This window comes from Rhinoderma darwinii, chromosome 6, assembly GCF_050947455.1.
Source record: "Rhinoderma darwinii isolate aRhiDar2 chromosome 6, aRhiDar2.hap1, whole genome shotgun sequence".
NCBI lineage: Eukaryota > Metazoa > Chordata > Amphibia > Anura > Rhinodermatidae > Rhinoderma > Rhinoderma darwinii.
The window spans coordinates 22015753-22041490 of record NC_134692.1 but is presented as its reverse complement, the minus strand read 5'-3'; the positions used below and the strand labels follow the sequence as shown (position 1 = coordinate 22041490).

Below are 25738 nucleotides of genomic sequence, written 5' to 3'. Positions count from 1 at the left end.
CACTGCAGATAGCGATATAGCTATATCACTATCTGCAGCCACATAAACACACTATAACATTACTGCAGTGTCCTGACAATGAATATACATTACTTCCAGCCAGGATGTGATGTGTATTCGGAATCCTGACACTTCTGTAGCGTCTGTGATATTTACAGCAAGGCAATCGGCTTATCAGTGCGGGGTCCAGGTGTCGGACCCGCATCGATGACATACTGATGACCTCCGGTGTATAGGTCATCAGTTGTCAGAAGTTAGACAACCCCTTTAATGACAGCTACATTTTTCAGTTTTTACCTCTGCGTTTCAGCAGCCATATTTTAATTTTTCCATTAACGTGGCCGTATGATGCCTTGTTTTATGCGGGAGAAATTGTATTTTTCTTGAATAGTTTGGTGGTAGAAAATTTATTTTTACGACGAACATAAGAAAAAGAGATTATCGGCATAGTTTCTTTTTTATCCCGTCCATGTTTACGCTAAATAACCTGCTAGATTAATTCTTTAGGTAATTACGGTAGTCTAGATACCTAATATGTGTAGGGTTTTTTTGTTTTTATTTAGAGTAGGGGCAACAAAATATATTTTATGCAAATAAATGCCTTTTTTTTTTTTTAATCCCATTAAGGGATAACTTTAACTTTATTTTTTACTTGTAATGTATTAGCATACTCCTGTGTGCTGATACATCATACTGTGTCACTATGACACAGGCTGCTATTAGGGCAGCACATAGTGTGCCCGAACAGCAGGCTTACTGAACAGACGGCCCTGGGGTCCTTTGTAGGTCCCCAGGGCTGACTGCAGAGGGATTCCCCGGTGTTTGATCGCATCACCGGGTTTCTGATAACGAGATCAAAGTTCCCTTTGATCTTGCCGCCGCCACGGCGATCAAAGGGTTAAACAGCTGGGGTCCGAATGTATTCTGACCCCAGCTGTATTCAACAAGCTGCTCTAAGATCAGGAGCTGTAAGTTACAGCTCCTGCTTAGAGGATGAGAGCTCACAGGAGTGCACATCAGCTTCTTCTACAGCAACGCCAAAAAGACATTGAGCGGTAATTAAGGAGTTAAGGGTAGAAGTCCTTAAAGGGGTGTCCACTACCGGACAACTGATAACCTATCCACCGAATAGGAGATCAATATATGACCTGTGGGGGTCCGACACCCGGACCCCGCACCGATCAGCTGTTTCGGCGGCCTGCGGGCACCGGATGTCATTGCACAGTATGCAGTGTACGGAGCAGGAAGCAGTTGCAGCCGTGCTTACAGATCTGCTCCTTTTTGCTTGAATAAGAGCAGAGCTGTAGTACTTCAGCTCGCCCGCTTTTCTGTGACCGGAGCGAACTGCTTCCTGCACGGACGTCCAATTCCCTTAAGCAGCCAGAGCGGCTAAATGGTCCGGGTATCGGATCCCCACAGATCATATACTGATGACCTATCCGGAGGTCTTTTTTTTTTTTTTTTTTTTTTTTTTAAGGTAATTAAATAGAAGCATTGCATGACGATTTATTTTTACAAGCAATTACATTTCTTTATTTTTTTTATTTTTAAGCAAATGTTATCCAAATGTCCTTGGAAGGAATTCAAATCTGACTCTGGGAAGCCCTACTATTACAATTCCCTGACAAAGGAGTCTCGTTGGGCCAAACCTAAGGAGCTGGAGGACCTTGAAGGTAAATACATTGTTTTTAGTCTATTGCCGTTTCTCTCGTGTAACTACGTGCAAAATAGAAACGCTTGTGTTCAGTTAGTAATTGACTTCTGATTTTTCATTCTTTATAGCAATGATCAAGGCAGAAGAAAGTGGCAGGTATGTTATTTACCCTTCAGTTTATAGTAATGAAAATTAAAACAAATCATCTTTCCTGTTTTTCACATATGCGTCGCAGGCCAGAGCTTCCTTCGGTAGTTCCAACAGAATGCAACGCTATTCTTGCCGTCAAAGCGACTGAAACCCACAACGGATGTGGCACATCGCTGTGGCTTCTGTTATGAACGCTGCAGATGTTAGGCGTTTAAAATGTACAATGATTAAATATATATGTATGAGACCGAACTACTTCATGTCAACACAATATAAAACTTCCATTTTGTTGACATTTTTTAAAGGGGTTGTATGAGATTAAAAAAACATGGCTGCGTTCTTTCAGAAACAGCGCCACTCTCTCAATGGGTTTTGTCTGGTATTGCAGCTCAGTCACATTCATTAAATAGGGCTGAGCTGCAACACCAGACAAGGCTCATGGACAAAAATGTAAGAATGCAGCCATGTTGTTTTTTTTTTTTTTAAATCTCATACAACCCCTTTAACAAAATTATTTTAGAACTACATTTTAGTAAGTCCTTATGCATATGGCCGTGCCTGTAATCACGTGCCTTAATTATGGGCAAGGCCACGGACAGCCACCTACATTTTCGGCCTGTGCTCCCCTACAAGGTCTGGGAGCACGGTGCGCAAACCGCAAAAGATATGACATGTCCTCTTTTGCGGAGGATTTCTATGGCTCGGACAATAGAACTAAATGGGTCCGTAATTACAGCCAAATTCTATGGTCGTGTGCATGGGGCCTTAATGGAATCAATTGCAGAGCTTTCCATGTAGCTTGTAGGGATTTAAATGCTGCAATAAAGTTTAAGCATTTCTGCTTCAGATTTTGACTGATAAAACGTGACCAAGTAACCTTTTTTTTCTCTAGTGTACAGGACCTATCGGCTGCTGCACCTGTAATGCCTCTCCAGACTACCCAAGCTGCAGAGGTGGTCAGTACCACCACACCTGTATTAATAGCTGCAGAACCAGAGCTTGCCATGTCCATGCCTACACCCACAACTCCTGCCATAGACACTGAAAATATGGTCAATGATTTTGTAGAGGATCAAGCCCATTCTGTGTCCTCTTCTATTCAAGAGAAGGATCAAGAAGTTAGCAGCAGCATTGTAGTCGAGGAATTGTCTAAACAAGAAGTTTTGCCAGAGTAAGTATGTTTGTGGCTCGCTCATGCGATTAGGGAAACCCAGACCGTGCTTTATATCTTTCCTAAAACATTCTAGAACGGAAGGGAATCATTTTTACCATGGTTATGCCAGGACCACGAGGACTTTGTGTATAAGCCTTGTTTATGGAGAGTTTTGGATCTGAGAGAAGGGTCCAATGATAACCTTGCAGTCAGTCATCGGTCTGATGCTGGACAATCTGTGAAGCTACTATTCCCATACAAGAAAAAAGATGACTTCTTAGTAAAAGCTCATTGTGATCTATAGACAGGTCTCCTCTGCTTTTGAGAATGCAGGCAAGGCAAGTGCAAGGAAACGTTGGTGTAAAGGATTTCCCAATATCTAGATAGAAAGATTATATATTCTCTTGACTATTGGGGGGATATAGCAGTTGCGCAGAACTGGAAAATGTTCAACTACTGAACCATCTGAGAACTTTCAAATACCCCTTTTGTTTGGTGCAGTGGCAAGTGGGGGGGAGATAGTCCAAAAAAAATGGTTTCCTGGCAGGAAATATATCATCTAAAGTCTATATTTCTGAGTTGTCTAGAGCTACCATGTGTGTTAGGCCTCATGCACACAACCATGTTTGGTCCGTGATATACGGACCGTATGTCGGCCGCATTTCCCAGACCGAACACCGTTCAGGGAGCTGGAGTTCCCAGCATCATAGTTATCTATGGTGCGAAAAGTCCCAGCATGCCCGTGGGAATATTGTCCCGTACTGTAATCATGTTTTTCAGTATGGGGCGGTAGTGCCGCAGGGAGACGGGGACTCCTAACATCATTCATAACTAGAGGAACTCCGGCTCCTTGAACTGTTTGGTCCGGGAAATGCGGCCAACCATATGGTCCGTGTATCCCGGAACAAACATGGTAGTGTGCGTGAGGCCTTAACCAAAGGTGCATTCACAATTCTGTAGCTTCACAGCTGAACTTGGTGATTGGACTATTTTTTTTGGAACTTTACACCATGCAAGGACACTGAACAATAAATTCACTACAGAGCCCAGAAAAGCTGGCAGGGATTTGTCTGTCTACAAGCTTGTTAATCCGTTCCAATAGCGACCAGCAGAATTTTAAATGCAGCTCTGCGTTATAAAGCGTGCTTCTGAACTGCAGTAGACTAAAAAAAAAACAGCTCTTTTACTATTACATGAGGAAATGGGGGATCTGATCCTGAAGAAGTGCTCACTAAAGGGCAAATTTTTGTGTTCTCGTGTCGTAAACCGTAAACCGTGCAACCTCGTCCTGTCGTGACGTCTCCTACCCTTAGTTTTTGTGTTCCCCCTAATAATGTGCGTAAGATATATATATTTTTCATACTTGAACAGACTGTTCTGTTGTCTGTAGAGGATTGTTTAGACAAACACTTATGCTGTGGTGGGTCTGCTTACTCAAACAGCTTTTTCAGTGGAATACAGAGGGCTAAACACTATTTATACCTAATATTATGCTGGAAATAGGACAGAGCTGGACAAATCCCAGGATACAGGTAACCAGTTCATTTTCTGCTGATGACTAACTTTTGGGTTGTTGTCTATGAAAGTTCTTATTGCCAAGCCACTAAAGTTCCAGCTGGCTCCTGCACTTGTCTGACGCCTATTCTCTACATTCATTTGTCCATAAATTAATATAATGGATCCCAGTATTTGGATATCTCTGGGAAGAATTGTTAGCAGAGGCAATGCTGGCTTTTTATGTGTTAATAGCAGAGGGGTTCATAGGTTCAGTAATTAAAGAGGCTCTGTCACCAGATTTTGCAACCCCTATCTGCTATTGCAGCAGATCGGCGCTGCAATGTAGATTACAGTAACCGTTTTTATTTTAAAAAAACGAGCATTTTTGACCAAGTTATGACCATTTTTGTAGTTATGCAAATGAGGCTTGCAAAAGTCCAAGTGGGTGTGTTTAAAAGTAAAAGTCCAAGTGGGTGTGCAGCAGCATCAGCGTTTGCAGGTAAGATCGACTTACCTGCAAACGCTGATGCTGCTGCAGAATCAACTGTAGCCTCTGGTGCCGATGTGGCCGTCACGATGCAGGACCTGTGAGTGACGTCACAGATCTGCACTGCCACAAGCTGGGCGTTCTGAAGAGAAGAGGATGTTACTTCTCATCAGAGCGCCCAGCTAGTAAAAGTATTAAAAACGCCCCGATGTACGCACATAATACACGCCCACTTGGACTTTTACTTTTAAACACACCCACTTGGACTTTTGCAAGCCTCATTTGCATAACTACAAAAATGGTCATAACTTGGCCAAAAATGCTCGTTTTTTAAAAATAAAAACGTTACTGTAATCTACATTGCAGCGCCTATCTGCTGCAATAGCAGATAGGGGTTGCAAAATCTGGTGACAGAGCCTCTTTAAGGCCTGTTCAGATTTATCTGCCAGGGACATATGACAATATGCCTTGTAGGGGTCCTGGTGCTGGCAGAAGATCTCCGCGGGATGCTCTGTCGGATAGCAAGTCTACGGTATTGCCTTTAAGCCCTTGCCGCCGCTGCCATTTCTCCTTTTTTTTTTCTACCTGCATTCTTAAAGCCGTAACTCTTTTTTTAAAATTATTATTATTTTTCCCCTCGATACAGCTGTATGAGGGCTTGTTTTTTGCAGGACGAGTTGTAGTTTTTCATGGCATTATTTATTGTACCATATAGTGTGCTGGGAACTGCAAAAAAATTTCTCTGGGTGGAATGGGGAAAAAAACAGCGATTCCTTTCCTCCATTATTTTTGGAGTTTTGTTTTTACAGCATTAAGCATGCGGTAAATATAATGTGTTAACTATACTTTCTGTAGGTCAATGTGAATAAGGCTATACCAAATTTCTAGTGGTCGTGTTTTTTTTTGTTTTTTTTTCGATGGAACTGTTAGGCCTAGTTTATCGTTTTTTTGCAGGCAGAAAAATAATCTGCCTCAGGATTCTTCAAGCTGACAAATGTATTGTCTGTCCAATCCCTGAACCTTATGTCATATCTAAATGAGTTGTTCCAGTGATTAATATTGCCTTTTTTTTTGGTCTTCAGCTCTGCTCTAGTAGAAGAGCCTGAAGAGGAAAAAGTTCCCAAAAAAACCTACACTTGGAACACAAAAGAAGAAGCCAAACAAGCGTTTAAAGAACTCCTGAAAGAAAAGGTAATCGAAACGATCTCCGTACTAGATTGGCTTTTATTTTTTTGAAAGCAAAATTTAATTCTATAAATATGATGTTCAGCTAGTAACGTTCTCCTTTTCCTCCAGCGCGTGCCGTCCAATGCATCCTGGGAGCAAGCCATGAAAATGATCATTAATGATCCCAGATACAGGTAATTTTAATACAGAAGTTGTCAATTTCTTTCTAGTCAGATCATTGATCGCGTATAGGTCACTGTGTCATTTCCCTCATTTAGTCTTTTTCTCTATAGCGCCCTGGCTAAGCTAAGTGAGAAAAAACAAGCCTTTAACGCTTACAAAGTTCAGACTGAAAAAGAAGAGAAAGAGGAGGCCAGGCTGAAATATAAGGAGGCAAAAGAGGCTTACCAGAGGTTCTTAGAAAATCACGACCGGATGACCTCCACCACCCGATACAAGTAAGCTTGAACCAAATAAAATCGTTTTGTTTGCGGCACGTTGAAATGCATAATGTAATCCCATTGTTTTATTCTCTCTTCTATCTACCAGAAAAGCGGAACAGATGTTCACAGAGTTAGATGTCTGGAATGCAATTTCTGAACGTGATCGCCTTGAGATTTATGAAGACGTCTTGTTCTATCTAGCAAAGAAAGAGAAGGTAACATGAGATTATCACGCACTGTTGAATTGTTTTGTTCTGTAGTACTCTGCAGTTCTTTTCCTAAAGTGTTCTTAGGACCCCAGTTCACACTTTGCAGTTTTTTTTCTGTGTAATTTAGGAGTGCAGCTTATAGGTAGTTATTTAAAAGTTTCATGAATTTCCTTTTTTTTTTTTTTTTTTTGGTTCCAATTTTCTTGGGTGTTTTTGCAAATAGAAAAAAAAATATTAAAGAGGACCTGTCACTAGTTTAGTAATGCCCCATCTCCTAGCTAATCTAATAGGCGCTGTCACGCTGATAATGCTAGTAAAAATTGTGTCCCAAAACGTTTATTTTAAAAGTTATGAGTTGTTTTTTTTTTAAATATGCAAATGAGGCTTTACTAGACAAGTGGGTGTCAACACCAGCGATTTCTCCTGAGGTGCAGCCTCCTCACAGCCTCTGACGCCGTCCTATCTGCATGAAGCTGCTTCACACTGTGTGAGAGACAGAGGCTGGAGGGAAGGGGGATCACTTCAAATAGCCATATCTCCGGCTGTGGACCACCTAGAACAGCGGTTCATATGAAAGAGGAGATTCTAATCTTTCATGTGACACCAGGATCGCAGTTCTAGCTGTGAAACAACCGAAGATATCACCAGTTGAATACAGTCGGGAATGGAAGCTGTATACTATATGATCACACTGTATGCTCATTGGACAGCGTCCTACAGAAAACATTACACCGCCCTGAGTGAAAAGAATTAATTTGGCAAGTATAGCCAAATGAAATGAACATATTTAGAAAAATGCTCGTAACTTTACAAATCGTATTTGAAAACAAATCACACTAGTTATCAGCATAATAGCACCTATTAGATTAGTTAGGAGATAGGGAATTAATAAACTAGTGACAGATCCTCTTTAACCCCTTAGTGACCGGCCTATTTTAGACCTTAATGACCAAGCCATTTTTTAAGTTTCTCCATCGTCTCATTCCAAGAGCTATAAAGTTTTTATTTTTGCGTCGACATAGCTGTATAAGGTCTTGTTTTTTGCGGGACAAGTTGTATTTTTTTAATAGCACCATTTTGGGGTACATATAATTTATTGATTTAACTTTTATTAACTTTTATTTGGGGGGAAATAGAAAAATCCCTGAAATTTCGCCACTCTTTTTCGCGTCTTAAATCTACGCCGTTTACCATGTGATATAAATAACTTTATTCAGCGGGTTGTTACGATTGCAACGATACCAAATTTGTATAGTTTTTGTATGTTTTACTACTTTTACACAGTAAAAACGCTTTTTTTTTTTCAAAATTATTTGTTTTTTTGTCTCCATATTTGAAGAGCCGTAAAGTTTTTATTTTTTCGCCGATGCGGTCGTATGAGGGCTTTTTTTTGCGGGAAGACTTGTAGTTTTTATTGGTACCATTTTGGAGTAGATACGACTTTTTGATCACTTTTTATCACATTTTTTTAAAGTCAGTATTCACAGAAAACAGCAATTTTTCCATAGTTTTTTATTAAATTTTTTTACGGCGTTCACCGTGCGGGTTAAATAATGTAATAGATTTATAGTCGGGGTCTTTACGGACGCGGCGATACCAAATATGTGTAACTTTTTAACTTTATTTTGTTTTTTTAATAGTAAAGCATTTTGTAAGGGGAAAAGCTGGGTTTTTAATTTTTTTTCACATTTTTTTTAAAATTAACTTTATTAAACTTTTTTTTCACTATTTACTAGTCCCATTAGGGGACTATAATATGCGATTCTGCGATCGCATTTATAATACACTGCAATACTTTTGTATTGCAGTGTATTACTGCCTGTCCGTTTAACACGGACAGGCATCTGCTAGGTCATGCCTGCGGCATGATCTAACAGGCATTCGCTCCAGGCAGACCTGGGGGCCTTTATTAGACCCCTGGCTGCCATTGGAGACACAGACACTCGGCGATCGTATCGCCGGGTGTCGGTGGGGGAGAGAGGGAGCTCCCTCGCTCTCTGCAAAACCACTCAGATGCGGTGCTCGCTATTGTGCACCGCATCTGAGGGGTTAAACAGGTGAGATCGATACTAATATCGATCTCACCCGGCAGAGCAGGGACGCTCCCAGCCCTCAGCTGCCTCTAGCAGCTGAGAGCAGGGAGATCTGACAGCTCCCTGCTCTGTAAACGTATTCCGATGCCGCGACGTAAAAAGTCTATGGCATCGGAATAAGGCCCGTTAGTGACCGATGTAGAAACACGATGGGCCGGTCACTAACGGGTTAAACATGAAAGGGAACACGTTGATTTCCTTCTTGACTGTGTTTTAGGGACTTGTTGTTGCAACCACCATCTATTCAGCTCTGCTGGCCTAAGACCTATAGCTTCTGTCATGTATAATGTAGATAGTGAGTTATTAAAGGGGTTATCCAGGTTCTTTGTTGTGGCTGTAAATGAGATACATTACCAAAAAAAGGCAGTACCAACATATCCTTTTTCCGGCGGCACTTCCGGTGATTGTTAACATGCACAAAACATGTGACCGCTGCAGCCTATCCGAGGGCTCAGGGCTGACTAATCACATTTCTGGCATTATGGCAGAAACAGAATATATGATCAGCTGCAGCAGTCAAATGCCATGCGCATGTAAGAGATCATTGGGAGTACGGCTTCTTTTGTTTATCATATTTTCAGCCATTAGAAAAAAAAAATTCAGGACCCGGATAACCCCTTTATTAAACTTTTTTTGTTTTTTTTTTTTGTCTAGAACATTTTAACTCCTAAAATTCTGTTTTTTTTAGGTCTTAAACATTAAACAATCAGTAGTATTTTATATATATATATGTATAAAAGGCTCTTTGTTGTGCAATAAGTGTAATTACGAAGTCTTTTTACAGTTACAGCTGTAATACATGTAGCTTTAGCGCCCTCATCCCATGACTACACATTTGTGCACTGGTTTAGCCTTGTCCATATGGTGATTTGTAACTACATCAATTTCCGCATCCTGGATAGTGACAGTCATCTGTGTGTGTAAAAACATGTTTCTGAGCTTACAATAATCAGTTAAACATTGATGTAGGATGGACATTTGGGTTCAAGCAATGTCCCTATGATAACATTAAAACACCATAGCACAAAACAGTGTGGAAGAAAAGCTGAAGGCTTTTGACCAGTAACGTCAAGTACTGGTAAGTCGGCTTTTAACTTTATTTCTTGTTAATGTGATCGGGAGACGTAACGCCATTGGTGTATGGGCCCTTGCCACTGGAAAGCGACACTAGGTAGGAAAATGTGTTGCCTCCACCCAGGCAGGCCTTATCCTACCCACAGAGACAGAGCTGTTATAGCCTAGTGTCCATGAGAAAAGTGCATCACCTGCTTCTCCGGTCTTCTGCGTTGGTTTTAAAATAAATAAATAATTTCTTTAGGTTCAGGGTGGATTGTCAGAATGGTCGACAGCCTAGTCCCCCCCCCCCCCCCCCCCCCCCACACACCCAAGGGTACCAGGCAGTCGCCTAACCCTCCTTTTCTGCGTTTGCAGGTGGCATGTCTATGCCGGTACCCCCACTATATGTGCAAGGTTAACGTAGAGATGACCCTGCATGCATCCAAAGATGTCAGAGCGTGAATGAGGCGACATCCCATTTCCCCCAGCCCCACTACCCCACGGGCCATGTAATTTTGTCCTTTACTCCCAGACTGCATGAGGTGAGATCTTCTTGTGCTGGGGAGTGCCATTGCCTGCAGGACTTCGCTTATTTCCACGGTTGGTGTGCCCCCACGCTGGCCTTTTAGGAAACTGGATGCTTCCTGGGGAGAAGTGCTCTTTCTGGCGGACAGCAGCGCTGACCGCCGTGATCTGTAGGTAGGGCCCTCTTAATAAAGCCCCCTGGCTTCTCTGCATGCGAGGCTACAGCTTGCACAGGCAGCTTCCCCATCCTTTTGCCTCCTGGTCATCTGCCTCTTCTTGGCCTATCGGTCGATTTGTCTGCTGTGCTAGCTGCTGAGGAGGCAGGTTCTGGCCTCGGCAGAGGCTCCTAAGATATTCAATTAATTGCCTTCCCGTTCAGGCTCGCTACTGCTCCCAATGTCTTCACCAAGGTCCTGGAGACTCATGGCACTTCCCTGCGACTGGGGAGTTGCTGTTATCCCTTACCTGAACGACCTCTTGGTGAAGGCCGCCTGTCGGAGAAGATATTTCCAGTTCTAGGATCAATCCTGTACGTTTTGAAGAGATTTGGATGGATCCTCAACTAGAAGGTTCTTCTCCCAGTGGACGACATCATGGCCATGCAGGCCGGGGTTGCTCTACTTCACCAGGGGGCTCCAGTTTACATTTCTATACTGCATGCGAGTGCTGGACAAGATGGTGTGGGCCTTCGAGGCTATACCCAATGCCAATTTATACAAGAGTCCTTTACATAGGACTATCCTCATGCGCTGAAACAAATCCCAGGACTCCCTGGAGAAGTCAAACCCCCTGCCTCTCTAGATGCTTGTCATCTCGACAGATGGCTACTTTTTCTCCTGGGGGGCAGTGTTCGGCCTTCTTATGGCGCATGGTCCTAGGATAAAGCGCTGCTGCAGATCAACCTTCTAGAATTCAGGGCCATCTTCCTGGCACCATGCCACCGGACACCTTCTACAGGGTCATCCGAGCCAAGACCAACCATTTCTTCACGGTAGTTACCTGGCAACATAGGAGTCATCCTCTTAGATACCGACTTCATCAGGGGAAATGGTCGCTTCATCCAGAGATCTTTTTTCCCCAGATCTGCCAGAGGTGGGGCATTCCAGCTGTCGACCTCTTTGCTTCTCGTCTCAAACACAAGGTTCCAGCCCACATAGCTGGAACCTTGGGAATGGTATTCTCCGCTATATATCTTCCACTTCTGCCCAGAGCTCTACAGTGTGTCAAGGCAGAGTGCATTACAGCCATCCTGGTGGCCAGACTACTTACCGGCCTGCTACGCCGACTTTGTCAATCTACTTGCCGATGCCCCATAGCGCCTTCTGCCGATTCTGCTGTTTTTCTGAGCACGTCATCCAGACTGTATTAAAGGCCAGAAAGCCTCAGAAATTGTATGTGAAGTGCTGGTTTCCGTTTGGGAGAGCACCGCTGTATCCATCACTTGGTGTTCTCCACCGCTAGGACTCTGTCTTTCCTGCAGTCTGGTTTGGATCAAGGCCTGAACCTGGCATCCTTTAAGGGCGCTGTATTTGCTCTCTATCTTTTAGTGAACGCTGACTTTCCATTCCCAGGTAAAGACCCCCTTGCAGGGTGTGGCTCATGTGGTCCCTCCTTTTCGGCATATGTCTGAACACTGAGATCTCAACCTGGTTCTGGGTGTGCTCTCCAGACCTACCCTTTCAAGCCATAACGGGATATCTTGCTCTTGTTTTCATTCCTGGAAGGTGGCCTTCCTTGGCAGCGCTATCCTGTCTCCCTTCCCGGTGATCCACAGGGATAAGATCGTTTCCCGCTCATCTTTTCTCCAGATGGTGGTCCTTGCCTTCCACATCAACTAGGACATTTTATTCCTTTCTGTCTTTCCTTGTCCCACCCATTTTCATTTTCATGATGTGGTAAGACTGGTTCGCATCTACCTTTTGGAGACTGAATTCTTGCAGGCGCTCTGACCCTTTTTCTGAGTCATGAGGGGCCGCACAAGGGTTTGTGATTCTATCCGTTCTTTTGGGGTTCACACTCACTCCACGTTCTATAGCAACATCTTGGGCGGTGCGACAACAAACTTCAATCTCAGATTTGCCAGGCTGCTCCTTGGGCTTTCGGTGCATACCGTCACAAAGTTCTACAAAGTACTCCGGCCTCCTCCAATGCCAGCCTGGGTCACAAGGTATTCCAAGCTGCTGTGCGTTAGGCAGGTTGCACTGTAGATTTCTTCTTTTGCCCAGCCTTTCAGACTGCTTTAGGATGTCACATGGTGCTGTGTCCCTCCGATGACCTTTAACAAGAAAATTGGATTTTTGTACCCTCCGTAAAATCTTTCCCATTTTAAATTCATTTAGAGACACCGATCCTGCCTTTTTTTTTTTTTCTTTTTCTTCTTTCCCTTCTTCGGTGATGTTGACTGGCTATACATTTAAGATAGCTGACGGCTATTCCTCCCAATTCTGCCACAAACATGCACACTTGACATGGCCCTGCATGTGTTTTCAATAGGGAGAAGGGTGGAAGCCACTGCCAGACTCCTCTGACGGCGGCTTTTCTCCAAACAAAAGGATCGGGTGTCTTGGAGTTCAACATCCTCGTCATCACCCCCCCCCCCCCCCCCCCCTCGACATCTGCCGCCGGACGACACCATACGCATTAGATATTTGGCTGGTCCCAACGAAATTGGCGGATTTGTCTGACCGTCATCTAATGTGCATGGCCAGCTTTTGGTTCTGGATGTTGGTTTTAGGGATGTCACAATACCAGAATTTGGACTTCGATACCGATACTTCGTGTAGTATTGCGATTTCGATACCAAAACGATACTTTGCCAACAGTAATAAAAAAATGTAAAAAAAGTTCTTCCATTTTCTGATGTGAGGCACAAGGTTTCTCAGTCATAATGGGTTAATGTGTGAGGTACATGATGGGGTTAATTACTATTGATGTGAGGCACATGGAGGTTTAATTCATCATCACACCTCATGCCTCACAATAAGTGATAGAAAGCAGTTTTTTGTTTTTTTTTTACAGCGTACACATCCTAAATGACGCAAAAAAATTGTTGTGCAGGTTATTACGGCCGCGCCAATATGAATGTGTATTTTATGCATTGAGACTTATTTTAATGTTTATTGTAAAAAAGGTGTCTGTGTATTTTTTATTTAATATTACTGTGTTTTTACTTTATTTTTAAACTTTAATGTACTGTCAGATATATGCCAGTACATTAGTACACAGGCAGTTGTTACGTCATACCGAAGTATGCCCTAACAGGAAATCTGGTCAGACAGCACTGGGGTCCTTCAATGGACCCTGGGCTGCCCGCCCATATATTATGGTATGTCCCACGATCGCGTATCAGGAATTCCATGTGACGCGATCCAAAGGGGCATCCCCCTTCTCATTTACCTCTGAATGCTGCGGTGGCGGTCAGCTTTGATCGCAGCATTCAGGGGAATAGCGGCGGAGATGAGAGGTTTCTCTGATCTCCGCCAGCGGGGCTGCGGCTGTGTAATACGGCTGTTGCCCCGCTCCTGACATTAAGTGCGTCCAGCATGAGGTGATGTGGACGGCGCTGCACTAATGAGCGGCGGTTCAGGCACTGAAGACAGAACATGGGGCTGTTTTGCAGTGCGCCCGCCATGTTCTGTCTTCAGTGCCGGCGCTCATTAGTGCAGCGCCGGCCGCATCACCTCATGCTGACGGCGCGCACATGACTCAGGAGCGGGACAATGACCGTATTACACAGCCGCAGCCCCGCTCTCATACATTCATGGGTTACTATACTGAGCTGTGCGGTCGCACAGCTTAGTATCGAAATACATGAAATAATGGTATTGAATTGTTTGGGGGTGCACGGTATCGAAACAGTATCCAAGTTTCGATGCATTGTGCATCCCTAGTTGGTTCTGATTGTTAATGTTCTCCTAGGACCATAGATGTCCCGCTCCTCTTTCTCCTCTAGTTGTTGTTTTTTTTGTGTTTTTTTAAACAAACTGACGAGTGCAGTGTTTGTGGGACGAGTATGGTCTGCCTGGGTGGGGCCAACACTTTTTCCTATGTAGTCTCAACCTCCTAGTGGCAAGGGCCTATACCCATGGTGCGGTCTCGCAATAAATTCAACGAGAAAGGGATTTTACGATGCATACAAACATCCAATTTTTTTCATGTATATTTCTTCATGCCAATTATTGACCGTATTTACACTACCTGGAGCGTAATTGGTTTTTGGTGTTTAAAGAGGAACAATTATTGCATCTACTGCTTGTTTTGTTAGGCCGTGCCCGTAATCACGGCCCGCAATTGCGGCCACCGACTGCCGCGTCCCGCATTTTCAGCCCATTCTCCCAAAACATGTTCTATCTTTTTCGGTGTAGTTCTACGGCACGGACGCGATACGGAAAGGTGTCCACGGCCAATAGAACAGAATGGGCCCGTAATTGTGGACCGCATTACGGTAATGTGCATGGGGCCTAAGTATTTGGTCTACAAAGTAGAACATGTGCAGCCCAGTCGAGAGGAAGATGTCAGCAGGGCCCAGTATAGTTATGATTCACTAACTTCAATGACATTATAATTATTCTAGCATCGTCCTCTTCCTTATTTTCCATTTAATAATCTGCCTCAGGGTAAGTTTGTTCCCTCTCCTGGATGAACACATTTTTGGCACACAACGTTTGTGCTTTATCAAAATGTACAATCCTACAAATGTATTAGTAAGACCACTCAATGACACGAACATTTCGGTGTTGGAATGTGTCGGCTGTCGTTACCTTTTTTATAATAGGATTTTTAGCAATGGATTTGTTGTGTGGATGTATCAAAATCGCGGAACAAGTGACATTCAGCAAGCCGTGTTTAGAGCTTTTTACTTAGACTTAATAGAAGTGAAGGCGGGAAATACATCTTTTCTTGCGTGTTGGCATGTCACACATGTCAAAAAAACATCTATCCAATGACCATGTTTGTAATCTCGTGTTCCAGAAATTCCTTGTGACTTTTAGGGCCTGTTCACATGGAGTATTTTGAATAGCTTTTTGGAGTGGAAACCGCTCCGCAAAAACCGTCCAAAAATGCCTCCCATTGATTTCAATGGGAGGCGCTGGCGGCTTTCTTCCGCGAGCGGTAAAACCGCCTTGCGGGAGAAGGAAGGGACATGCCCTATGTTCGCACGTTTAAGCCTCTGACCTCCCATTAACATCAATGGGAGGCAGCGAGAGCGTATTTCGCTGAGTTTTTTTGCCTGCAGCACTCAATGGCCGCGGGCGAAAAACACGTAGAAAATCGCTGCACACATCGTGCAGGAGGAACAAAATCTGCCTCTGAATCGCAAACAGAATTTTGAGGCAGAAAATTCCTCCTGCAAAAACTGCTCCAGACGTTTTTTGCACAGTGGTTTGACAAACTCGTCAAAACACTCGTCGAGGCGTTTTTTTCCTCTTTCTGACATTGAAATGGGGTTTTGGAGGCGAAACAGCCTCAAGATGGGTCATGACGCTTCCTTTTACCCCAACGCGTTTTTTTTTTTACTTGCGGTAAAAAAACTCGTCCAACTCCCATTGAAATCAATGGGAGGCATTTTCGGGCGGTTTTTGAGGAGTTTTTCGGCGCGGTTTCCGCGTCAAAAAACTCGTCAAAAAACTCTGTGTGAACAGGGCCTTAGAGATCATTATATGAATGTACTTCTGCCACAAGGTATTAGATCTGCTACTGCAGTGTACACGGTTTGCTGTGTTGTTGCCAAGTATTTATTTTTTCCTCATTGTTTTTGGGTTTATCTTTATATTTTGCTACTTTGCAGGAACAAGCCAAGCAACTGAGGAAGAGAAACTGGGAGGCTTTAAAGAACATACTGGACAATATGGCAAATGTAACCTACAGCACCACCTGGTCAGAAGCTCAGCAGTATCTCATGGACAACCCTACGTTTGCTGAAGACGAAGAACTTCAGAGTGCGTAAAAAGATCATTATATTTAAAAAATGTTATTTGTTTTTCAAAAATAATAAGATACAAAAATAAATGCAGTGCACAAATCAAACCACAGTCATGCAGGAAAAATATAAACCCATTTACTAGAGAAAGCAGTTCACACAGTGTAGATTGGCTGCAAATTTTTGCATGCATTTTTTCAAAGCCAAAACCAGAGTTGGCTCCAGGAGAGCAGACGTATAAGGCCTTCCTTTTTTTGTATATATTTTTTTTTTTTTTTTAGGTTCTGTTCCTGGTTTTGGTTTAAAATACATTAATGCCAAATCTGCACTGTGTGAACAAGGCCTTACAAAGGAGAATTTGACAACCCGGTTTATCCAGTCATTAATAATTACAGCTTACAATTTCAAAATTCCCAAAGTACCCTTCAATAATTCTGTATTATACCTTTGTGTATATCTGAAAGGGGAAACCAGATCAATTATTAGTGGGCATCAGAGGTGTACAGACATAAAGCGATGCTATTTCATAAAGAATTTCTTAACATCTTGAGACATAAGTAGAAGGCAGTAAAGTCCGTCACTTCCCATCATGTAGATCACTCAGGAAGTCTGTTCAGGAATGGTGGGGGGGGCTGATTGTGTCCAGTTGTGGATGATACAGCGAGTGGCTGCTAGTAGTATAATATGATTCTTTAGGTGAATACCTCTCCTTGCCGGTCCGCTATCCCTTCAGCCATGCTTCATATAGTGAAAGAAGTCATTGAGATTCCAGGGGAGGGAAATATCCCAATTTTAATTTAGGGCGAGAGAGTTCCAGAAGAGCTGGGTGTTCTGATGAGAACAGATGCCAAAAATCGGTGAGGGGGATATTACATTTTGGACAAGCCATCTTTGTCAGGGTAGATGTCTTGTGCATCAATTTGAAGTAGGTCTTCCCCACCTTTTTAGTTTGATAGATTTGCGGACTACGTCGTCTCCCCCCACCCCTGCGATCTTTTTCCTCTATGTCCTTATCTGGTATTCTTGCATTCCATCGTTTATTGTCAGACAAATTAGGAAGTCTACGTAGGTAAATGTGTTTCTACGCGGGTTCATGTGTGTAAATGTTACGTTGTAGAACCAGCCTAGAGATCCATGACTAAGGTCTTATTCACACGAACGTGTTTAACGTCCGTGATACGCACGTGAAAATCACGCGCTTCGCACGGACCTATGTTACTCTATGGGGCCGTTCAGACATTCCGTGATTTTCACGCAGCGTGTGTCCACTGCGTAAAACTCACGACATGTCCTGTACTTGGGTGTTTTTCACGCATCACACACCCATTGAAGTCAATGGGTGAGTGAAAATCACGCGCAGCACGCGGAAGCACTTCTGTGTGTCGCGCGTGATTCGCGCAACAGTAGATCAAGAAATGAAGGGAAAAATAAAACCACTTCATTTCTTTTTCTAAACCTCAAAACCGCGTGTCATAAGGATGGCATATGCGTGAAAATCACGCAGCAAACACTGATCACACACGGAACTGCAACGCGCGCAAAACTCACACGTTCGTGTGAATAAGGCCTAATTCAGTAGGTGTTACATTTTGGATTTTGTTACGGGCTTCACGCATTGAATTGCAATGGATTAAATCCGTGGTGAAAATCTGCAGCATTTCCACAACAGATAAGACCGGCTGTGGAATAAACATTTTTCCGTATGTCTAAAATCCACTGTAAATTTTTGTATACTATAAGCGAGTGGAGTTTGTTAAAACAAATCGGCTACAGATTTCATTGGGAGCTGTGTAATGCTTTATTTCCCCTGCTGTGGCGCTGCTGGGATATTGAACACTAGCTGCTAGGACACTCCCACAGACTAAAGCTGATTGCTGGCGGCCCCAGTAGCGGACCACCCCGCGAACAGCTTGTAATCGGGTAAAACTCCTAACAAAGCGATTTTACATGAAGTGTTTTTTCTCTTTATGCATTTTACGTTTTTTTCCAGATATGGATAAAGAAGATGCCTTAATATGCTTTGAAGAGCATATTCGTGCTTTAGAAAAGGAAGAAGAGGAAGAAAAGCAAAAGACACTGCTGCGGGAAAGAAGGCGGCAGCGTAAAAACAGAGAATCTTTCCAGGTAAGGTAACACAGCTTGGTGTATTAACTCTCTTAAAATTGTTCTGACACCTTCATATAGATCATTTCTGTTTTAATCATGTGACCTTTTGACTTTAGATATTTTTGGATGAATTGCATGAACACGGTCAGTTGCATTCTATGTCTTCTTGGATGGAGTTGTATCCTACCGTTAGCTCTGACATACGCTTTGCCAACATGCTGGGTCAGCCAGGTAAGGAGGGTTAGTGCTTTTTCATATTTCTCATGTTTGTCTGTAAATTTAGCTTTGTCATCTATGGTTTTGTCTTCAGAAAGTGATGCAAAGTTGCATGTTGGCTTATTTTACAGGTTCAACAGCCCTAGATCTATTCAAATTTTATGTGGAGGGTCTCAAAGCTCGATATCACGACGAGAAGAAAATAATAAAAGATATATTGAGGGTAGGTATCGGTCTTACACTTGAAGTTAACCAACCAAGTGTTACCTAAAATGTGATTGTTGGATCAGTTGGGATTTCTGCCTGGTTGTCTGGCTGGTGATCCGTGATGATCAATGTATTCTTTGCAAAAATTTTCTTTTTTACAACTAGAGGATTATAACAGATTCTGCTAATTTTATAACTTGTATGAGTGGTTTAGCAAGACTGCAGAGTACGAAGAAAATATGCTCCAGCAACGTTACTTTATGGGGAATACGAGGATTTACTTAAACAGACCTGTCAGCAGAGCGGACGGTTCTCTTTAAGTGTCAGTGATATGGTTTTGACTTTTATACCAAGTTCTAGTAATGCTAGAACTGACTTTCCTGGGTATGATAGTTTTTTGTTTATCTTTTATTTTTTTTAAGTGGCTGCTTGCTGGTTGTCCAAATGCTGCATGTGTCTACTGAGCCACTGTTTGGGGACCACTGATCTATATAGATTAAACAGCCAGGTCTGAGACTGGTTAAAAAGGGTTTTATGGGCATTTTATATTGATATCTGATCGGAGAGGGTCTGACTCCTAGCACCCCCCAACGATCGGCTGACTGAAGGGGCAGTGGCGTTCTTAAGTGTCTACCAGTTACAATGCCATACGCTTCTGTAGCGGCGGTGCCTGGGTTTGCAGCACAGTCCCATTCATTTGAAGTGCAATCCCAGGCACAGCCACTACGGAAGCGTACATCACTTTGCCTGTAAATTAGGAAATGGCTTAGGCGACTAACAACGTGGTCCCATCAATCAGCTGATCAATTGGGGTGCCGGGAGTTGGTCCTCCACCGATCTGATATTGATGACCTATCCTAACCATAGGCCATCAATATAAAATGCCCGGACAACCCGTTTTAAACTTGATAAAGTGTGGTATGTTTTTTGTTTTTTTTTCATTTCTTTTGTTTTTTTGTAATGATATATGTAACCATATTATGTGTTTTTGTCTATTTCCTTAACTCCTATTTGCTTTCCAGGACAAAGGATTTGTGGTTGAGCTTCGTACAACATTTGAAGACTTTGTTATGGTTATCAGTTCAACAAAAAGGGCCACAACGTTAGACGCTGGCAATATCAAGCTTGCTTTTAATAGTGTAAGTCGCAATAGTTAATCTCAAGTACATTACATGTATATCTTTCACGTATTGCATGCTTGACATTCATGTAGATGTCTGACTATAGATTGCACATTTTCGTGTAGCAAATGTGTTTTATGATTGTACAAAATGCCTGTGTGCATATATTTTATATTGCTGGTATGGATCTATCTTTTAAAACCATGTAATCCTAATTGCCGTCATCAAGTACTTATTGTGATAGTACTTGCATAATGTAGAACTGCTCACAAATGTGATGTGCTTGTCTTGTAATTAAAGAGGCTCTATCACCAGATTATAAGTGACCTATCTCCTACATAATCTGATCGGCGCTGTAATGTAGGTGACAGTGGTTTTTATTTTGAAAAACGATCATATTTTTTTTTACCAAGTTATAAACAATTTTAGATTTATGATAATTAGTTTCTTAATGGACAACTGGGCGTGTTTTTACTTTTGACCAACTGGGTGTTGTACAGAGGAGTGTATGACGCTGACCAATCAGTGGCCAATCAGTGGCCAATCAGCGTCATACACTTCTCATTGTTCCAGCCCAGATTCTTTCACTGCACAATCACACTCTAACAATGGGCTGGAACAATGAGAAGTGTATAACGCTGATTGGTCACTGATTGGTCAGCGTCATACACTCCTCTGTACAACGCCCAGTTGGTCAAAAGTAAAAACACGCCCAGTTGTCTATTAAGAAATTAATTGGCATAAATCTAAAATTGCTCATAACTTGCTAAAAAAATTATCGTTTTTCAAAATAAAAACCACGGTTATCCACATTACAGTGGCGATCAGATTATGTAGGAGATAGGGCACTTATCTGGTGACAGAGCCTCTTTAACGTAATACAGATTTGCTTTTAGAGATCTACAAATGTACCAGATAAGTTGTTGCTGTATACTTTCTACCAATACAGCTTCTTTACAGTCCAAACTTTGCACCCTTGGTTTAATTTACATTTGCACATTGTTCACACCACTTAGGCTTCGTTTACATCTGCGTTGTGGCATCCGTTTTAGCGGTTCCGTTCAAATTTAAAAAAAACGGACAGACTGAATGCAACGGAAGGTAAAATATGTTTGTTTTTGACAGATCAGTTTACCGGATCACTCAAAAAAAAAAAACGGACTTCTTTCCGTTTGTCATCAGTTATACTCCGTTTTTAACGGATCCATTTTTATCTCTGCATCTTTCTTGCTTTCATTTTTAGTCTGCACACGTGCAGAAGAAAAACGGATCTGTTAAACGTAATGCATAAGGGCCTGTTCACATCACCGTTCACTTTCCGTTCCGGGGTTCCGTCTGAGGTTTCCGTCGGGTGAATCCCGCAACGGAAAGTGAAACCACAGCTTCCGTTTCAATCACCATTGATCTCAATGGTGACGGAAACCTCTCTAATGGTTTCCGTTCGTCACCATTCCGGCAGGTTTCCGGTTTTCAGACAGAATCAATAGCGCAGGACACTACGGTATTTCTTCTGTCAAAAAAAAAACCAAACCCGACGGCACGGAGCCTAACTGAGCACAACTGATGCAAGAATAAAACCCATTGAAATCAATGGGTTTTTTGACGGAGTCGTTCACTTCCGTTTGTGCGCTCCTTTGTCTGATTACGCTAGAACAGAAGCCACAACGCAAATGTGAATGCAGCCTTACAGTTGTCAGTCTAAAATTGATGACTGAACAGTCTGTTGCGATCTTGAGACACTATGTAAATCAAATTTGTAAAGCAGAGCTGTGACGTGTATAGCAAATTTTGATTTTTTTACAAATAAAAGCTTACCTGAATGTCCTGCTTCTGATTAACTGCTGCTTACCTGTCATCAACCACTTTTCATACACAATGGAGAGAGATTTATAAAATAGAAAATTAGTTTTTTAGGTTTACATTTTTTTTACATTTTTTTTAATTCTAGATCGATTTGCTTTTAGCTTATAATTGTCCGTTCATGTCACGTTCTGATTTTATTTATTGGGTTTGTAGCTCTTGGAAAAGGCAGAGGCCCGGGAACGAGAGCGTGAAAAAGAAGAGGCACGAAAAATGAAAAGAAAGGAATCTGCTTTCAAGAGCATGCTAAAACAAGCGGCACCTCCTATTGAAGTGGATTCTGCTTGGGAAGAGGTTGGTATTTGCAAAGAAGACGTCTGCCTTGTCTTATTGTTTCATCACTGTTCCATTCTCCATGCTTTTGCCTGTATAAGATTTCCAAAGATTCTGCACCTTAAGTCCTGCCAAGGCTCCTTGTCTAATGGTTCTTTTTCACGGCCCGACGTGGGTCGTGTAAACGAGCGCCAATCGAGGAGACAACTTGTTCATAAGCGCCAGCTTGTTTTTTCACAAGGAGCTATGTATGGGGACGAGCGCTTATTACTAATATCGCTTGTCCCCATACACTTCTATCAAGTCGGAGACGAGCTGCCGACAACGATAATCTTTTCGGCTGCACAAAGTATACAATCAGCCGATTAACGAGCGTTCACTCTTTCATCGGCTGATCGTTGCCCTGTCTACACAAAGCAATGATCGGGAAAGAGCGTTTTGTCAATGCTCGTTTGCCTGATAATTGGTCCGTGTAAAAGGGCCATAAGGGTTCTATTAAACAGGCCGACATTTTTCGTGATCGATCATTTGGCGAGTAGTTTGCGTTTGAAAGACTGTATTACACAACAATTGCGTAAGATTTTTGCTGTTTAGGCATCGCTGTAATCGTTACTCGTTGGCCCATACCTCAATTACACACACAGATTATTGAGTTTATAGATGGTTTGCAAAGAACCGTAGGTGTGACAATAGCTCCAAATCTGTCAATCCTCTTTCATTTGCGAACGACTGGAAGATTTCTGATTAGACGAGGGGATGTGGCAGCAGCGAACGATAATCTTTCATTCAGATGTGGCAGATCCACGGATACCCAACGAATTATCGATCGTTGTACGTTATTACATGTGGCGATTATCTCCTACATTCCAGCGATTGATGACACCCTTAGCTCAAGGCAAAATTGTCTCTGAACTCAGGGCTTAAATGGCTAAGTAGTGGAACCTTTCCAAAAGTTAGTTTTCTTTGCTCCCCTCTAATGAAATAAGTTCCTATTTTAGTTAATAAATATCCGGCCACCAATACCCTTTTCATGTGTCTCTTAGTCTTTTTTATTTTCTTAGCTGAATGTGTTTTTCACCTTTCTTTTCTTCCAGGTGCGGGAGAGGTTCATTAAGGAGCCAGCGTTTGAAGACATCACACTGGAATCTGAGCGGAAGCGGATATATAAAGATTTTGTGCATGCTCTTGAGGTATATATTTTTTTCTATTCTTTGATATGAATTGTTTGTCACTGCAGAGAAAATATTAGGATTTGTATTACTTGCAGCATTTACTAGCTAATTCTATGCACTCTAAATATCCAATCTGCATAAAGATATCCATATAAATGTGTTTTTACAAAAATCTGGTTAATATGGCACTAAGCGATAAAGGTGGAGGTTTAAGTCATGTCAAGCCTATCCTTTCCCTACCCTCAGTTCAGTGTTGATTCTGCCTCAATCACAATACCAAAGTGATCTAACGCAGATTGGCTGATAAATTGCCAGGCAGCACATTAATAATTAGAAAGCATATGAGCTGTAAATCCGTGTATGCCTAGCAGACTCACACGACTGGCCTGTTCTGCTCAAGGCCGGATTGTTGCCGCACCGACCGCAGAAAATTATATCTCCGGGTGCACAAATAGTCAGGTTTGTTTCTTTTGTTTTACTGTAGATAGCAAAAGCACAGTGATTGCTTATTTTTGGCATTTGTCTCCATTGTGACGCTTTATTCGTACTTTGCACATTTGAAAATGTTTTTACAGTGTTTTCTTACATGTTTCTCTTACAGCATGAATGTCAGCATCATCATTCGAAAAACAAAAAGCACTCGAAGAAATCTAAAAAACACCACCGTAAGAGATCTCGCTCACGTTCGGTTGGTACTATTCTAATAAACTTGCACATCAGATTATGCATAAACATGTTGATTAATATATGGATAAAGTGCTCCCAATGCATTCATATGTAGCAGAGTCCTTTAGTAGAACATCTAAATGCATTTTTTCCATAACTATTTAGCCTATGTTCACACGCATTCCCCCCCCCCCCCCCTGTATGTTATGGGTATATGTTTTAAAATGCTCCCGATTTTATACCCCAAAGATATTCATGGTGTATAATGGCTCCCAACATATGCCAAGGGTGTCCTTTTGGCAATTTTTTAGGTAGTATGTGTTGTGTAGTTTTATATTGTTCTTTTTTAGTCTACTGTGACTTTCAATACAGGGGGATCCGGCAAAAAATAACAAAAGTATATCCGTGTTATACAGGAGCTTTATGTAACTGTATTGCGTACATTGGGTCATATTTTTGCCATACAAGCCGCAAGCTATTCCCGACACATATGCCAAACATACAAAAAAAGAAAACGTCGCAGTAAGCAGCACCTTATCAGAATGTTTGTGTTTTGGATGTTTTTTCTCCAAAGAATAGTTGTACAGATTGTTCCATACAGAGGGACCCTAGTTTTTGGCTTTTTTATTAAAAGGTGTTAATTGTTGTTTTTTAGGGATCGGAATCGGAGGAAGAGGAGGAAAACCACACAAAAAAGAAAAGACAGCGATCGGACTCTCGTTCGGGTTCTGAACATTCCACTAGTGGAGAGTCAGGTAAATTCTCTCTTTGCGTATGAAGACGGTTGCAGTTCTCCTTTACACTGGATTCTAGTCTTAGAATAGTGGGGTGTGAGTAGATGGATGTAGAACCTCAGTCCCTTATTTACAGGATTGTGTACTTTGTGTTGATTTTCTGTACACTATATTGATTTACTGTTATGCACAAAAATGACATTTTCCATAATCCGCTTTTTGCAGAAAAAAGCTATAAAAAGGCAAAAAAGCACAAGAAAAAGAGCAAAAAAAGAAGACACAAGTCTGTAAGTAAATATAAATATATAGGGGTTTTTTTAGAAAATTATAGCCATTTAAGTGTTTTCCATTTCAGTTCTATTTAGGTGTGTGCGCTGCATATGTAGTTTGGTTAGTTGAATAATTTCTACATAAAAATCACCAATATAAGATCTAGACCTCTACTGCCAGGGGCACAAGTGAGGTCCAGTGTCATTGCTACCAGTTACCAGATGCAGGGCTTACACGGAAAGCTTATTGAAATTCAGGCTCACAGAGTTCTTCTTCTTGTTCCATCGAAGAACTATTCAGTCATCCCTCTCCATCCTGAAATGGCTCATAACATAGAACAGCAGTTTGTTTCCAATTCGATAAAGTATTCATACAGTGTGCAATTTGTTCTATATTAATACATTTCTATCAATACTTTATTTTAACAACCTTGTCTATCCTATCAGAATTCTCCAGAATCCGAAGTAGAGAGAGACAGAGAAAGAGAGAAAAAAGACAGAGACCGAGAACGAGAAAGGGACAAAGAAAATGACAAAGAGCGATCCAGACAAAAAACAGAATCAAAACAGAAATCTCCGAAAAGGAAACCAGTGAGAGACTCTGTAAGTGCAGCACGTTTATAAAGGGAATGATTTTGATATATATAGATAGATAAATATACAGCACACTGCGAACACTAATGCCACCTAAGCCACTAAATATAAATAAATATGCATTACTGCTAAATCTACTTACAATAGGGAGGTTCTTAGCGCAGAT

General features: G+C 42.0%; 1 protein-coding gene across 5 annotated transcripts in view; it reads left to right on the top strand.

Moving 5' to 3' along the window:
• PRPF40A (pre-mRNA processing factor 40A) overlaps positions 1-25738 on the top strand; it is a 36449-nt gene that overhangs the window by 9039 nt on the left and 1672 nt on the right. For 2 of the 5 annotated variants that reach the window (XM_075829289.1, XM_075829294.1), the window contains exons 9-26: positions 1553-1673; positions 1783-1810; positions 2697-2975; positions 6024-6132; positions 6238-6302; positions 6387-6566; positions 6658-6766; positions 16223-16373; positions 18345-18478; positions 18577-18700; positions 18808-18899; positions 19906-20022; positions 22021-22158; positions 23232-23327; positions 23911-23997; positions 24631-24730; positions 24935-24996; positions 25426-25581. In XM_075829289.1, the coding sequence (XP_075685404.1) occupies positions 1553-1673; positions 1783-1810; positions 2697-2975; positions 6024-6132; positions 6238-6302; positions 6387-6566; positions 6658-6766; positions 16223-16373; positions 18345-18478; positions 18577-18700; positions 18808-18899; positions 19906-20022; positions 22021-22158; positions 23232-23327; positions 23911-23997; positions 24631-24730; positions 24935-24996; positions 25426-25581 (2148 nt within the window). The remainder of the gene's footprint in view (positions 1-1552; positions 1674-1782; positions 1811-2696; positions 2976-6023; positions 6133-6237; positions 6303-6386; positions 6567-6657; positions 6767-16222; positions 16374-18344; positions 18479-18576; positions 18701-18807; positions 18900-19905; positions 20023-22020; positions 22159-23231; positions 23328-23910; positions 23998-24630; positions 24731-24934; positions 24997-25425; positions 25582-25738) is intronic. The other 3 variants (XM_075829292.1, XM_075829291.1, XM_075829290.1) reach the window with 3 other exon arrangements.